This window comes from Procambarus clarkii, chromosome 14 (genome assembly GCF_040958095.1).
Source record: "Procambarus clarkii isolate CNS0578487 chromosome 14, FALCON_Pclarkii_2.0, whole genome shotgun sequence".
Classification (NCBI taxonomy): Eukaryota; Metazoa; Arthropoda; class Malacostraca; order Decapoda; family Cambaridae; genus Procambarus; species Procambarus clarkii.
In genome coordinates, this window is record NC_091163.1 from 9,597,291 (window position 1) to 9,612,966 (window position 15,676).

The following is a 15,676-nucleotide window of genomic DNA, read 5'->3' on the forward strand; positions in this document are numbered from 1 at the left end:
ACACTTTTACAGTGTTACAATGCCAGCCGTCTCCCCTCCGTTATGAAATGTCATTACTCTCGCTTTTTTCAGTATATAAAAAAAAGTATGATACACTAGAGATATATTGAATAGCAGAGCTATGGGTAGTGCAAGAGCAGGGGCAACACATTTATATACCATAGATGGTATTTCACAGAAGTTGAATTATGGATATAATGTCTGTCGGGCTGACTGGTAAAAAGAGTAGAGTTAGGATAGCTGCTGGTGAGATGTGTGGAGCAACATGTGTCTGAGTCTCTGAGATTTATCTCCCAAGGTTAGCACCGATTAATAAAAGAAGATATTAAATTCAGTTGCAGTTTTTAAGTCTGTTGCAAGTGTGTAACCATTCTAAGAGAGATTGATCTGCATGTTATGTGATTGTTGTTTAGATCCTAGGATATTAGAGATGGTTTTCCATAACAGCCAGGGAAGAATTGCCACCTTGGCGAAATCGTCATATTTGAACAAAAATCTAAATCTAAACCTGCCATTGAATCGTTTTAAAAATATTACCATTGGCTTTAACGCACTACCATAACGTTTCCCTCTTTTAACTCTTTCTTTGCTAATATTCAATATGAAGGCTTTTACACACATATTTACCGAGATTCAGCCAATACAAATATCAAACACTATTAACTTTTCCAAACATATTTTTTTTAAGAAAAATGAGTTGATGAGCAGGTAATAATAATTATAATGAGCTTAATAAATGGATATTTAAAAAGTACGCTTTTCTTTGTTCGTCATTTATGAAAATATTATTTGTTATTCAAGCCAATCACTGTGTAGAAAACGCCTTTGTCGGCAATGTCATCAGGATATCGAATATCCATTGAAGAAAGCTGCCTGAATGTTGGATATCATCTAGAGAGTCCTTCCAGAATAAGGATGTTGGAAATCCCCTGGAGAGTCCTGACTGAATCAGGATGTTCGATATCCACTGGAGAGAGTCCTATCTGAATCAGGATGTTGGATATCCACTGGAGATAGTCCTACCGGAATCAGGACGTTGCATATCCACTGGAGAGAGTTCTGCCTTAATCAAAATGTTGGATATCCTCTGGAGAGAGTCCTGCCTGAATCAGGATATTGGATGTCCACAGATGAGAAACTTGACCCTCATTATCAGACATATTGGATATCTAAGGATGAAGAGTATCCTAACTTATCATCAGGATGTAGAATACCCACGAAGGAATACAGCGGATGTAACCAAGATATAAGGAGCCCCAAAGAGGCGAAACATATCAGAACTATATAAAAAAGTAGATATCTTTAGATGCAAGGACCTCCTACAGTATGCACATTGCAGGATATCAACAGCTTTACGATATGCCTTCATTGTCTTCAGGTTGCAGAACATCAATAGAAGGACTTTTGTAAAAAAAAAAAAAAAAAAAAAAAAAGAAGAGCGGAAATGGACTCTTATATAAATGATTAAAACATATAAAAAAGAATAAATATTGCAGCTCTATATAATGCATTACATAGATTACCAGATATTTTCTCACAAAAACTTACTTTATTATAAGTAATACATTATCTTATTTTGTATTAGTATATATATGGTCAATGATTAGGTCAAGTAATAAAAATCGGACCAAAAGATAAAAGTAAGCATATGTGTTTAAAAGCCTTCAAAGACATGACGGCCACACAGCTCAGCCGTCAAGGAAGTGAGTTAGTAATTACCAAAAGATGGCGCCAAGCCCAGCTGCCGGGCAAGAATCGCCGCCTCGGCGAAATCGTCATTTTTCGCAAAACTCAAAATCAAAACCAGCCATAGAATCGTTTTGAAAATGCTACCATTAGATTTACCGTAATCTTTGATGTTTCTTTCTGTAAACTCTTTCTTTGCTATTTTTCAATATGAAGGCTTTTACACACATATTTACCGAGATACAGCCAATTCAAATATCAAATATATCATCATGTTTTCTCAACATATCATTAAGAAAAATAAGTTGATGAGCAATTAATAATAATTATAATGAGCTTAATAATAAATGGATATAAAAAATTTCTTTGTTCGTTATATATGTAGATATTATTTTAAATCTTCAAGCATACACTATATCACAACATCCAATCACTGTGTAGACAACTTCTCTCTCTGCAATGTCATCAGGATGTTAGATATCCTCTGTAGAGAGTCCGGCCTGAATCAGGATGTTTGATATCCACTGCAGAGTCCGGCCTGAATCATAATGTTGGATATCGACTAGAGAGAGTCTTGCTTGAATCAGGATGTTGGATATCCACTGGAGAGAGTCCTGCTTGATTCAGGATGTTGGATATCCACTGGAGAGAGTCTTGTCTGAATCAGGAAGTTGGATATCCACTGCAGAGAGTCCTGCCAGAATCATGATGCTGGATAACCACCGGAGAGAATCCTATTTATGCAGAACCTGGTGGTTTTATCCCTTGGTTTAACATATCTGATTTACCTAATTTACCTGAGGGACACAAACCCTCGTGGCCTCGATGAGGACAGAAAGGCAGCGGCTTGTCGATGGCCCCCCATTTGCCTTGATGATATCAAGTGTATCCTATAGGCATGATATCAGCGTTTGCGAAAGGATATTGTTATGCCTTTCTAACCCAGCTAATGAAATCAACACTGAATCGACGTTTATTTAACTGACGTTAAATAAACGTCAGTGTTAGTGTTGGTTTTATTAAGGATCATCATCGAATCGACAATACATTGACGTTTATTCAACTTTGCATTCACGTCCATTCGACGTTGCCTTAACGACGATTCGACGCCTCATTGATGACGATTCAATGTCGAATTAGCATTGAATAAACGTCATATCAGTTTTATTGTTGGTTCTACTTGTAATGGCAATCGAGTCAACGTCGATTTCACGGCGAGATTAATGTCTTGGAATGGACATAGACGTCGCTTTGATGTTGATTTAATGTCGATTTGACGTTGCTTTAGCGTTGATTTGTCAACTCGACACTGAATCGACGTTAATTGGACGTAGTTGCAACGTCGAATTGTGTGTGAATTAAATTAAAGCCAATTCCAACCTTGAATAAGCGTATATTTAACGCCAATTCTACAACATATCGACGTTTAAACAACTTCAAATCAACGTCAACGCAACGTCGATTTATTTCTGATTCAAAATAGAACCAACTTCAACACTGAAGTGACGTATATGCAACGTAAATTCAACGTCGAATCTATGAAGCCTAAAGCCTAATCGCTGTAAACCTAACGTGTATGACAACTCTCTGGCTTTCTGTCCCCCGACACAATGAATTATTATTTGTTATTTTATGCAAACAAGTTTTTAACATCTCAATATTTCTTTTATGTATTTTTTTAAACTCACACTTCATTTGAGGTCAAGTATCATTAAGACCTAACCTAATCAAACTATTATTTTATGATCATATATTCTGATAAAATATACTAAATCAAAAGCTTTAGATATGTGCAACCGTCTTCAATTATACTAAAAAAATAGCATAATATCAAAAAATATTATGCTGATCATAATATCAGCAGTCAAGTATAATATTTTAATGAATGAGCGAGTATAATATTTTGAATATCTATTTTTCCAAACTTGAAGTCAATTTGGTTGAAATGCGAAAAATCTCCGTTACCACTTATGGTCAAATGTCCTTATAATGTGTTCGAATTTAAATCTTAAAATATAGCTAGTCACCTTCAATTAGACTCACCTTTAACACTCAAGCATAATATTTCATGTATTATATACCGGAGGGAGAGAATTATCAGGGGGGGAAAGTGCTAAGCCATTACGACTATATAGCCCTGGGAAGGGTTCAGGATAAGGATTTGGGATGAGACGGTGGGGGAGAAATGGTGCCCAACCACTTGGACGGTCGGGGATTGAACGCTGACCTGTATGAAGCGAGACCGTCGCTCTACCGTGCCAGAGAGCCATACACAAGGTGGAGCAATACACCCCAGGGAGCCACACATACCTGATGAAGTAATATACTCAAGAGAGCTACACACCAGGTGTAAATTTACTCTAGTAAAAAACACCATATTAAGTTAAATACTACAGGGGCCCACAGGGCAGGTGGTGTATGGCGTTGGGATTAAAGGGGTACATGCACACTTCTCTAGTAATGGCCGGTTTATTATTGACCCCTAAATTATCTATTATTTATCGTCCAATATAAACATTTCGAATTTTGTTAAAAATACATCTGCAAGCACCTACATACACGAAATCTATTCTTAGTAATACAGACACAAAGGATTGTGTTGGGTCTTCGAGGTAGGAGCAACTGTTCAATATTGAAATGTTCCTATACAAATTCAAAGTAAACTGTCAATCAAGCTGTTGTTTAAGATATAACAATTATATAAGTGTGTAAATCACGAAAATAAACACGTGATTAAAAATGTGACAGTGTCAGACCACGGAGGAAAATTGAAACAGGAATTTCCTTAAGTACTTTCGTATACTAATACATCTTCAGAAGGAGTCAGCGACTCCTTCGGAAGATGTATTAATATACGAAAGTACTTAAGGAAATTCCTGTTTCAATTTTCCTCCGTGGTCTGACACTGTAACAATTATATAAGAATATTGATAGCAATATAATCAATATTAATATCGCAATATAATCATGGTTCTCTTCAAAAGTATATATATACAGTTCTGACTGGAGGTTCATTATAAAGCATATAGTCCTAGAGAAACGATCGCTGCAAAATGGTTTTATATATATAAAACAAATGGTATCACCGGTCTTTATCAGAATAATTCTGTGGACTACTACCACACATAGTGACTTGGTGGACAAATAGAAGTCGACCTGCCACGCAACCACGTACTGGTTGTAAACACTTTTGGAAAATGTTCTGTCAACAAGTCGACACACGCGAAAGTGGGGTCAACGGAACATCAAAATGATATAGAGTCAAGATGACGATTAACGAGTAATGTATTAAATGTTATACATGCAAACAAATGATATATTATTTGTATATTTATTGTAATAATACAAAAAATATACTCTTAATAATAAATAAATATTTTATTTGCAGTAAATGGTAAAATAAATTATCAGTAAAGAATTGTATAATATGTTGCTCATGTAGCTTTAACATGTATATTTTTAGTATAAGTAAACGTCCTTAATAATTAAGAACTATACATACGGGCTCACCACAGCCTGTGCTGCTTGGACCGTTTTGTTTCAGGTAGCGAATCTTTAAGAACAGCAACAAATTAAGAACTATTTGTTCCCATCAAAATTATACAGAATTTAAACGATGATAAACAAATAATGCATTATATATACAACTGTTATGTTATTTATATATTTATTTCAATAACAAAAAAAAAATAATAAATGCATTTGTTATTAGTATAACTTAATATAGAAAATTATTAGTAAAGAATTATATAATATATTGCTAGTGTAGCGTTATCATGTATATCACTAATGTAAATAAAAGGTCCTCTACCGTGAAATATTGTTTGCTCGCATCAAAATAATATAGTCTAAATGATGATGAATAAATAGTACATTATATATACAAGTGTTATATTATTTATATATTCTAACAACAAAAATTATAATAGTAATAATAAATTCATTTGTTATTAGTATACCTTAATATAGTAAATTATTAGTAAAGAATTATATAACATATTGCTATAGTTATGAATCTAAAACAACAACTAGACTTACACTTCATAAAATATACTGACTATAAACAAGCTTAACGGGCTTACATAGCCCGTGCTATTTGGAACTTGTTCCAAGTAGCGAATCTTAAACAACAAACAAGAGGAAATTGAAGAACGTATTTCTATAATTAGTATTAACTAAAAAACGGTATTCAAACAAAATATTTTGGTTATGGTACTGATGCTTTAAGATCTCTTGCATTTAGACATTGTGGTATGTATGTTGTACTTCTAAAATCTTAGGTATCTATTGAATGTAAATATCTGTACTCCCTCTCCCTCTCTCTCTCTCTCTCGAGCAGTTTAAGTCTGTATTAAACAGGTGCAGGAAGGAAAGGAAATGAACTATCAGGGGGAAAGCGCCAAGCCATTACGACTATATAGCAACAGGTGTAGGAAAGGATGGTATCAATACAATGATGGGATCACGTGAGTTATGTGTATGAGGAAAATATCTGACTTCATTGCTACGATGGTGACTGTCATGTATGTAATGTTTAGCCTTTATTTTTGTATTAGTCTAAATCTTTGTTCTTGTTCAAATATCAGTGTGTTGTATTACTGCTAATACAAACGTTTTTTTACATATGCTAGTGTTTGTATGTTAAAATGTGTATGAGACGGTAGATTTCTCGCTCGTTTCGTGCAGTGTTGGTCCGCACCTCTCCCACTCTCAGAGCGGATCCGGGCGTCGCCGAGAGAGGGTGTGAGTTACATGCGCTCCCGAAGCAGCCACTGTAGAGGCTATTTGCTTCAGTTTCCCCCAGTGAGACCTAGTCCAGTAGTCGATCCGGTGAGTTGAGAAATTAATTCCCTGTCGCATTATGTCCCATTCTCTGTGACTTTTTAATAACAAAGGAATGTGCGAAAACCTGTGTTCACGTCCCACGAATTCAGAACATCTCTCTTCAGAGGTGAGGAACGGGAGGAGGCCATATATTTTATTTATATATTTTGGAAAATACTGCTGCCCCCTCCTCTCAAGGTCACCAAAGACCAGATCAGTGACTGAGTAAAATTACCACAGACCAGGTCAGTGACTGACTCAGGCCAAAGCTGACCTTAAATATTGTTTATCTAAATATATATGATGGATAACAAGAGACAGTTAATGTACAGTAAATCATGATAGACATGATAGTAATATGTTAAACACAGTTTTACAAAATAATTAAACATGTTTTGTGTAGTGGAGTGTACACCACAGTTCTGAATGTTTGTGTTTGTTACTGTGGGTGTATGGCTGGGTGGGGGAGCTGCTGTGGGTGTATGGCAGGGTGGGGGAGCTGCTGTGGGTGTATGGCAGGGTGGGGGAGCTGCTGTGGGTGTATGGCAGGGTGAGGGAGCTGCTGTGGGTGTATGGCAGGGTGGGGGAGCTGCTGTGGGTGTATGGCAGGGTGGGGGAGATGCTGTGGGTGTATGGCAGGGTGGGGGAAGCTGCTGTGGGTGTATGGCAGGGTGGGGGAGCTGCTGTGGGTGTATGGCAAGGTGGGGGAGCTGCTGTGGGTGTATGGCAGGGTGGGGGAGCTGCTGTGGGTGTATGGCAGGGTGGGGGAGCTGCTGTGGGTGTATGGCAGGGTGAGGGAGCTGCTGTGGGTGTATGGCAGGGTGGGGGAGCTGCTGTAGGTGTATGGCAAGGTGGGGGAGCTGCTGTGAGTGTATGGCAGGGTGGGGGAGATGCTGTGGGTGTATGGCAGGGTGGGGGAGGAGCTGCTGTGGGTGTATGGCAGGGTGTGGGAGCTGCTGTGGGTGTATGGCAAGGTGGGGGAGCTGCTGTGGGTGTATGGCAGGGTGAGGGAGCTGCTGTGGGTGTATGGCAGGGTGGGGGAGCTGCTGTGGGTGTATGGCAGGGTGGGGGAGCTGCTGTGGGTGTATGGCAGGGTGGGGGAGCTGCTGTGGGTGTATGGCAGGGTGGGGGAGCTGCTGTGGGTGTATGGCAAGGTGGGGGAGCTGCTGTGGGTGTATGGCAGGGTGTGGGAGATGCTGTGGGTGTATGGCAGGGTGTGGGAGCTGCTGTGGGTGTATGACAGGGTGGACGAGCTGCTGTGGGTGTATGGCAAGGTGGGGGAGCTGCTGTGGGTGTATGGCAGGGTGAGGGAGCTGCTGTGGGTGTATGGCAGGGTGGGGGAGCTGCTGTGGGTATATGGCAGGGTGGGGGAGTTGCTGTGGGTGTATGGCAAGGTGGGGGAGCTGCTGTGGGTGTATGGCAGGGTGGGGGGGGGGAAGCTGCTGTGGGTGTATGGCAGGGTGGGGGAGTTGCTGTGGGTGTATGGCAAGGTGGGGGGAGCTGCTGTGGGTGTATGGCAGGGTGGGGGGAAGCTGCTGTGAGTGTATGGCAGGGTGGGGGAGCTGCTGTGGGTGTATGGCAAGGTGGGGGAGCTGCTGTGAGTGTATGGCAGGGTGGGGAGCTCCTGTGGGTGTATGGCAGGTTGAGGGAGCTGTTGTGGGTGTATGGCAAGGTGGGGGAGCTGCTGTAGGTGTATGGCAGGGTGAGGGAGCTGCTGTTGGTGTATGGCAGGGTGGGGGAGCTGCTGTGGGTGTATGGCAGGGTGGGGGAGCTGCTGTGGGTGTATGGCAGGGTGGGGGAGCTGCTGTGGGTGTATGGCAGGGTGTGGGAGCTACTTTGGGTGTATGGCAGGGTGTGGGAGCTACTTTGGGTGTTCTACTGTGATGTGAGGATAGCATCTGTGCGTGATGCTTCAGTACAGAACCGGCAAAACATAAACTAATGCCTTTTCATACAATAAAAGTCAAAGACCGGGAGGCGATGAAAATGATGATGAATTTTGCATTTACAACTCTCAAGTCTAAGAATTACTAATACATATTTAATTCTGTTTTACCTTGCAGAGAAGCGAGGCAGGTCTCCCGTGTAGTCAAGAAGCGCTAAACCAATTAAATGTTGATTAAGTACCTCATATCAAAATTCAATTGAAGCTCGGACAGTTAGTAATTATTATAGAAAACGCCTATCCAGTAAGCGCCCTAAATGTCTGCGCTCTAAAGCAAGATAACATTTAAAAAAGAGATATCCTCGTAACTCACCACGAGAGGGAGGTAGTTATTATAATCAAAACAACAAAGAGTAGTCACTGTCACTCTTCGCCTCTCGTCCCCGGCCTCTAGTACCACCACTTGGTTGGACCAGAGTGTCCTGGCCAAAGATGTTGCCTCTGTTGCCTCTCCTCCTCTGGTCGCTCTGGACGACGTCCTCTCACGCAGCCTGCTCGGCAACGACAGGTACGAAGCCCGGGGAGTGTGTGGAAGCCTGTGTGACGACGACCAGCGGGTTGCCAACATGCAGAACTAGTGAGAGTAAACAGGGGTGGAGAGGATACTGTAATGCCGACTGCACATCCGATTTCTGTGATGCTCTGTGTCAAGCTCGCATTGAATCGCTTGCCGGAGACGCTGGAACAACACTGGTGCACGCTACCACTACAGCTTTAGCAGAAATACATCAGTCTACAACTACAAGTGTTATACCTCAAGCTACAACTACAACAGCGTCCCAACAAGCTGAAACTACAACAGTGACACATCAAGACGCACCTACAACAGCGCCCCAACAAGCTAAGACTACAACAGTGACACATCAAGACGCACCTACAACAGCGCCCCAACAAGCTAAGACTACAACAGTGACACATCAAGACGCACCTACAACAGCGCCCCAACAAGCTAAGATTACAACAGTGACACATCAAGACGCATCTACAACAGCGCCCCAACAAGCTAAAAATACAACAGTGACACATCAAGACGCACCTACAACAGCGACCCAACAAGCTAAAACTACAACACAACAAGACGCATCTACAACAGCGCCGCCTCATATAACTACAAATCTGCCACGAGAAACTACAGCTCTAGCCGAGAGTTCGCCGGCGACAACTACAACAACGGTTGTGAATTCAATAACAACCACGGCGACTACTGTTGTAAATACCCCAACAGGAATAACCGTCGTATCACCGGACACAACAGCCACTTCAACAGTAGCCGCAGAAACAACAGAAGCCGTAACAACAGCATCAGTTAGCGGAGCATCATCCACGACGCAAGTCACTGGTAGGTTGTTCGAGATTAATTAAGTAATTATTGATTTCAGAGACGCTAATTTGTGTTGGAAGGGGGGGGGGGATTATCAGGCGAAAGCACCAAGTCATTACGACTATATAGCACTGGGAAGGGATCAGGATAAGGATTTGGGATTGGACGGTGGGGGAATGGAACGGTGCCTAACCACTTAGACGGTCGGGGATTGAACGCCGACCTGCATGAAGTGAGACCGTCGCTCTACCGTCCATCCCATGTGATGTTATAGGGAATAAAAACAGATTTGTGTCATTTGAACAGAAAATTTGTAGTTAACGAAGATTAATAGGAACAGAGGAGAGTACACACAGAGATCACACTAACGCGATGTATCAAATGAACACATCCACAAGGGCCGTGACGAGGATTCGAACCTGTCTGGGATGCTCTTGGACGCAGATTCGAATCCTCGTCACGGCCCTTGTGGATTTGTTCAGAGGATAGTATTTGAGTTCAGGAAGAATCTTTTAAGTTCTCGCATATTATCTGAAATTCAGATATATTATCTGTGATATAATAAAAATGTTCCTGTTTAAAAGAAATTGTCCACAATTCAGGCAGAGTATTAATTAGCGAGGTAAATTCTTCGTGATTCATTAACGTTATCCCGACTTCAGGTGAGGTTATTCGTAAACCAGGCAATTTATTCATCATTCACCGAAACAATAAGTGCTTTATGCGTATTATCTGGGAATCAGATAACGTAGCTGTCATTCTGAAAGAATGTTTCGTGATCCAATCATATGCCACACAGGAAACAGCCATGTGATTCACAGAATACTGCGTGTGCTACAAACAATTTACGATTCAATGTAAATTCTCACTGATCATGCTCAATTGATGATAAGGAATGACCCGAATATTTATGGGTGATTCAGGCTCGCTGGCTATGAACCAGGCATGATATATTTATCCATAACATACCTAACTAGTATGATTATAGATGAGTCACAATAACGTTGCTCAATCAGACTCAGCTACCTACAGTGAGACGGAAGGTAGTTGAGTTGGTGAAGAGAGACTGAAGGAACAAAACCTGACGACCCTAGAAAATAGGAGAGAGATGCGATACATGATATAGCCGTATTAAACACATCGGGGGACTGACAGAGTGAAAAAAATAGGAAATGTTCACTATGAATACCAATAGTACGACATGGATGGAAGTTTGAGACTCAGATGAGTCAAAGAAATATTAGAAAGTTTTCGTTTAGCGTAATAGTGGGAAAATAAACCGAACTAAAGGAGCAGGAAGGAAACTCCATTCAAAAAGTAGATGGGATAAGGAAACAGGTCAGGGAGTCATTGTATTAGACAACCGGCAAATGGAAAGGTGGGGTCCAGGAGCTAATGTTCGATCCTGCCGGCACAAAATCTGTGACTACACACACACACACACACAGCTTAGCAAACGTCACTGTTTAATAAATAGCAAATTAGGAGATAGAACAATTGACATGACTAACATCTTGTTAAATTCTTCTTTATTTTAAAATTAAAATTTATGACGTTACGATTATTTCTCGTATTCATCCTCAGATCTAAAAATTTAAAATTAACCAGCAATACAAGGACGCAAACTTGAGAGACATACATATTAATAAGATAAATACAAATAATCCATTTTACAAAAAGATAAAACAAAAGACAATTCAACTTACCTTAAAAGATAGAAGCATATGTGATCTAAAAATGATACCCGCAACTACTTCGAAATTATAATTTCAAATATTAAAAATCTTATACAAAGCAAAACTATTTAATACAAATTTTAGATTAGGATTTAAAAATCTTGTAAGAAGCTTAAATATTACATAATACCGAGCATCAATTTATATACTGCATTGCCTAATTAAACAAATATAACTATGAAACAATCCGTCACTGAAAATGAGTACCAAAAGTCACAAATTAGGGGGAAACTAAAGCGTATACATCACAAAATCTACATAACGTACCAACGAAAGGTTTACTGTGATTTACCAGCATACAATTGAGCAGCTGAACCAGCATTATTTAGCACAGAGACCGTTGCTGCCTGATATATAAAGATTCCATTATTGTAAAATCCAACAGGTCATTCGTGCATGTGTTCAAGATTTTAAAATGTGAATCATGCAAAGAAGGATTCATCTCGTTTCAAAGATTTCTAATCTCTGAAAATGCTGGCATAAGTAGTGGTAAGCCATGAACGATATTCCCATGTGCTCCAGTATCCTAATCTGAAAGTTCCCAATGGACCTTCCAACGTATCCATCATTACAATGTTGTAATCATTAACATTTATACAGACATACGATACCAGAACACAGGGAAGTAGGCACCCTATCCATAAATTTAAAATAGGAACCCATTGTATCAATATTCACGAAAATAAATTCAAAATCAAATTTTAGGAAATGTTGTAAAAGGGGTTTCAGTCGATACACAGAGAAATTACACTAACGTGACGTACTATCAGTGAGAAAATCCGTAAAGAGCCGGTCACCTCTCTTAACCATGTAATAAGTAAAATTAGGACAATGCAGTTTTTTTTAATTAAAGAGGCTTCTGTAACCTGGATATTCTGGGCTGTTATTATCACTGCTAATTACTATGTTTCAGCGTGTCTAGTGTGCCAACCAGTTGATCAAGCTTTATTTTACAGAAGGTTAGCTGTCGAGGACGCCATCGTCTGTTTTTACATTATAATTATATAATATACTAAGGTAGACGATCAACTGCCTTAGAAGGGAGTCTTATTTATGACTTAATCTCCTCCTTTTCCCAATCAATCACTTCCTTCGCCCACTTGCTTAGTCTTTCGTTTATTGGTTTTTATTTAATCCCTAATATCATACTCTCTGATCCTTAACCTCCTCCCTTTGTAGTAAACACCGTTCGTGTACACGAATGATATAGTTAGTATTCCAATAGTATGCCCTACAATACCTGTGGGCTTCTTTTGATATTTGCCACTAATATTATTTTAGTATGCTTCTTGTATTTATATTACCATGATGCCTCAAGCTTATTCCTAGCATAATTTGATTTGCGTCCACTTACCTCTATGCACCTGTTATACCATCAGGGCGCCCTTGGAATATTTGTTTTGCTCTCGAGTATATTTCCGAGAGAGTCCTCGTATATTGCAGACCATTATTTACTTTCCTATTGCATGGAATCAACTTTGGGAATTTATCTTATAAGCCTCAAACATTTTCTTAAGTTTTAAATAGTTCCCCTATGTCTTTAATTATTCTTCCATATCCCCACTTTCTGTTATGTTACTTGTCACATATCTTTAGTACCTGAGTGAATGTCTGTCTTGTATACATGTTTCCGAGTGAATGTCTGTTTTCTATACAAGTTCCCGAGTGAATGTCTGTTTTCTATACATGTTTTTGAGTGAATGTCTGTTTTCTATATATGTTCCCAAGTGAATGTCTGTTGTCTATACATGTTTTCGAGTGAATGTCTGTTTTCTATACATGTTTCCGAGTAAATTTATTTTCTATATGTCCCCAAGTGAATGTCTGTTTTATATACATATTCCAAGTGAATGTCTGTTTTCTATACATGTTCCCGAGTGAATATCCGTTTTTCTATAAATGTTCCCAAGTATTTAATGTCTCACATTCGTGAATGTCTTATCCATGGTTTCCGAGTGAATGTCTGTCTTGTATACAAAGACAAAAATGTTCACTATTGCATGTTGTTGTTAAAGATTCGCTACCTGGAACAAGAAGTTCCAAGTAGCACGGGCTATGGTGAGCCCGTAGTGCCTTGAGAAGTCACACTAATGTATGTTTGTCTCTCACTAGTAGTTCCCGAGTGCATGTCTTGGTGTATACAAGTTGTATACAAGTGGTTATAAAGGTAAGAATTTATTAAGATATTTTCATTATGACTCTTTGTGCTGGGTTTTATGAGATTTTATATGTATCTTAATGTTATTTGAAAAATAATTTATAATATTTGCAATTTAAATTGAGATTTTTTATATAAATTGTAATTTGGTTCGTAATGTAATCATTAACATAAATAATAATTACAGTTGTATTGTTATTTTTAATGGTACATGTGAGACGACTTGTAATGTGCTGACAGTATATATGTATTGTAAACTTATTGGCATTAGAGATTGTTTTAAATTAAATTTAATTACATTTAATTGTTTCAAACACTATGATGTATATTATTATTATTATTATTAAAAAACGGAATATTGTATTATCTTTAAGTATTATTAACCTGAATTAACCTTATCTTATTGCTTAATACTAGAAGGGGGTAAGAGATCTCCAAGTTAACGTTTGTCTCTTCCCCTTTTATTCCTCCTTTCTCTCCCTCTTTGCCAACTTTTTCACCTCCCTTTCTCCCCTCTCACCCGTTTCTTCTCCCCCCTCTTTGTCCCCTTCTCTCCCTATTCCTTTCTTCCCCTCACACCTACAATATCACTAACACTGCAGGAATACTTCATATATAACCCAACCCGTACTCGCACTTGCTTATAGAAATATTTTGCTCGGCTTATCAACACACAAGCCATTAACTCTATAAGTAATATAATTTTGTTTTTAAATTTTAAAGGATCAGTATTTTGATTATATATATTTCTTAATTTTTGCGTGATGAGCGCGTACAGTTTTCAATATGGCAATAATAATAATGATGCTAATTCTGGGTCGAGTTATATGATTCAGATGAGTCGGTTGGGTGTTAACTCATCAGCCTCGTTATTGTGACTCATCATCTGAATCTTATTAAAAGGGTATTTAAGGATAAAACTTTCATCCCATGATGTCAGCTGAATCTGAACATTGTTTTTGTATTTTTATCTCTGTATTTTCCAAATTACAATATCATTCTGTTAGCTTATCATCATCGAAAGTGCTTTCTCGTCAACCAATATAATTATAATATAACTAAAGCCATGATGAGGATTCGAACCTATGCTCTGGGGTATTCCCGAGTATTTTCCCACATATAAACCCAGGGTATTTTCCCAAACATAGTATATACTCCGTAGCGCGCTGGGAACAAATGAGTGACATTCAGACTGTACTCGATTAAGAACCGCATTTACTGTCACTTCGGCACTACTAAAATTTATTGCCCTTTACCAGACTACAATAGAAAACAAATGCCACAGTATTGCCAATACCAGTCATTCCTTCACACACTCGCTAAACATGGCACATTCCTTCACACACTCGCTGAACATGGCACATTCCTTCACACACTCGCTAAACATGGCACATTCCTTCACACACTCGCTAAACATGGAACATTCCTTCACACACTCGCTAAACATGGCACATTCCTTCACACACTCGCTAAACAAACACTAGTTCGAGTTTAAGAATGACATATACTTATGGGACAGTTCTCGGGGGAAGGCTTTCCAGACAATGTATCCTCGGCACTTACAGTATAAAATGACATGTTTACTTTTTAAAGCATTAGGCGAGATACATCTGTTTCGTCAGTAATCGGTGTTTGAATAGGTAATTTTCTCTTCGATTTCACATTACTGCCATTGTTGCGTAATTCTTCAGTGACCCTTGCATCGGGGGTTTCAGCCTAATCTGTAAATTACTCTATTGGAATCTTCTCTACTAGTCCGCCGGCAGCAAAGCACTTGGATAAATAAGCTTGTGGTGAAAATAGTGTTCATTCCCTCACATATCAGAAGGTGGGGTAACAGTCTCCGTGGTGTAGTGGTAAGACACTCGCCTGGCGTTCCGCGAGCGCTTTGTTATGGGTTCGTATCCTGGCCGGGGAGGATTTAATGGGCGCAAATCCATAACTGTAGCCTCTGTTTAACGCAACAGTAAAATGTGTACTTGGTTGTAACAACGATGCTTCCCGGC

The 15,676-nt window shown here is 39.3% G+C and overlaps 1 protein-coding gene across 1 annotated transcript; it reads left to right on the forward strand.

The window, feature by feature from the left end:
- The first annotated feature begins 8,887 nt into the window (after positions 1–8,887).
- LOC123769747 (integumentary mucin A.1-like) lies at positions 8,888–9,817 on the forward strand. The gene has a single exon (XM_069324663.1). The coding sequence runs from the start codon at positions 8,888–8,890 to the stop codon at positions 9,815–9,817; it is 930 nt and encodes a 309-aa protein (XP_069180764.1).
- Positions 9,818–15,676: the final 5,859 nt, after the last annotated feature.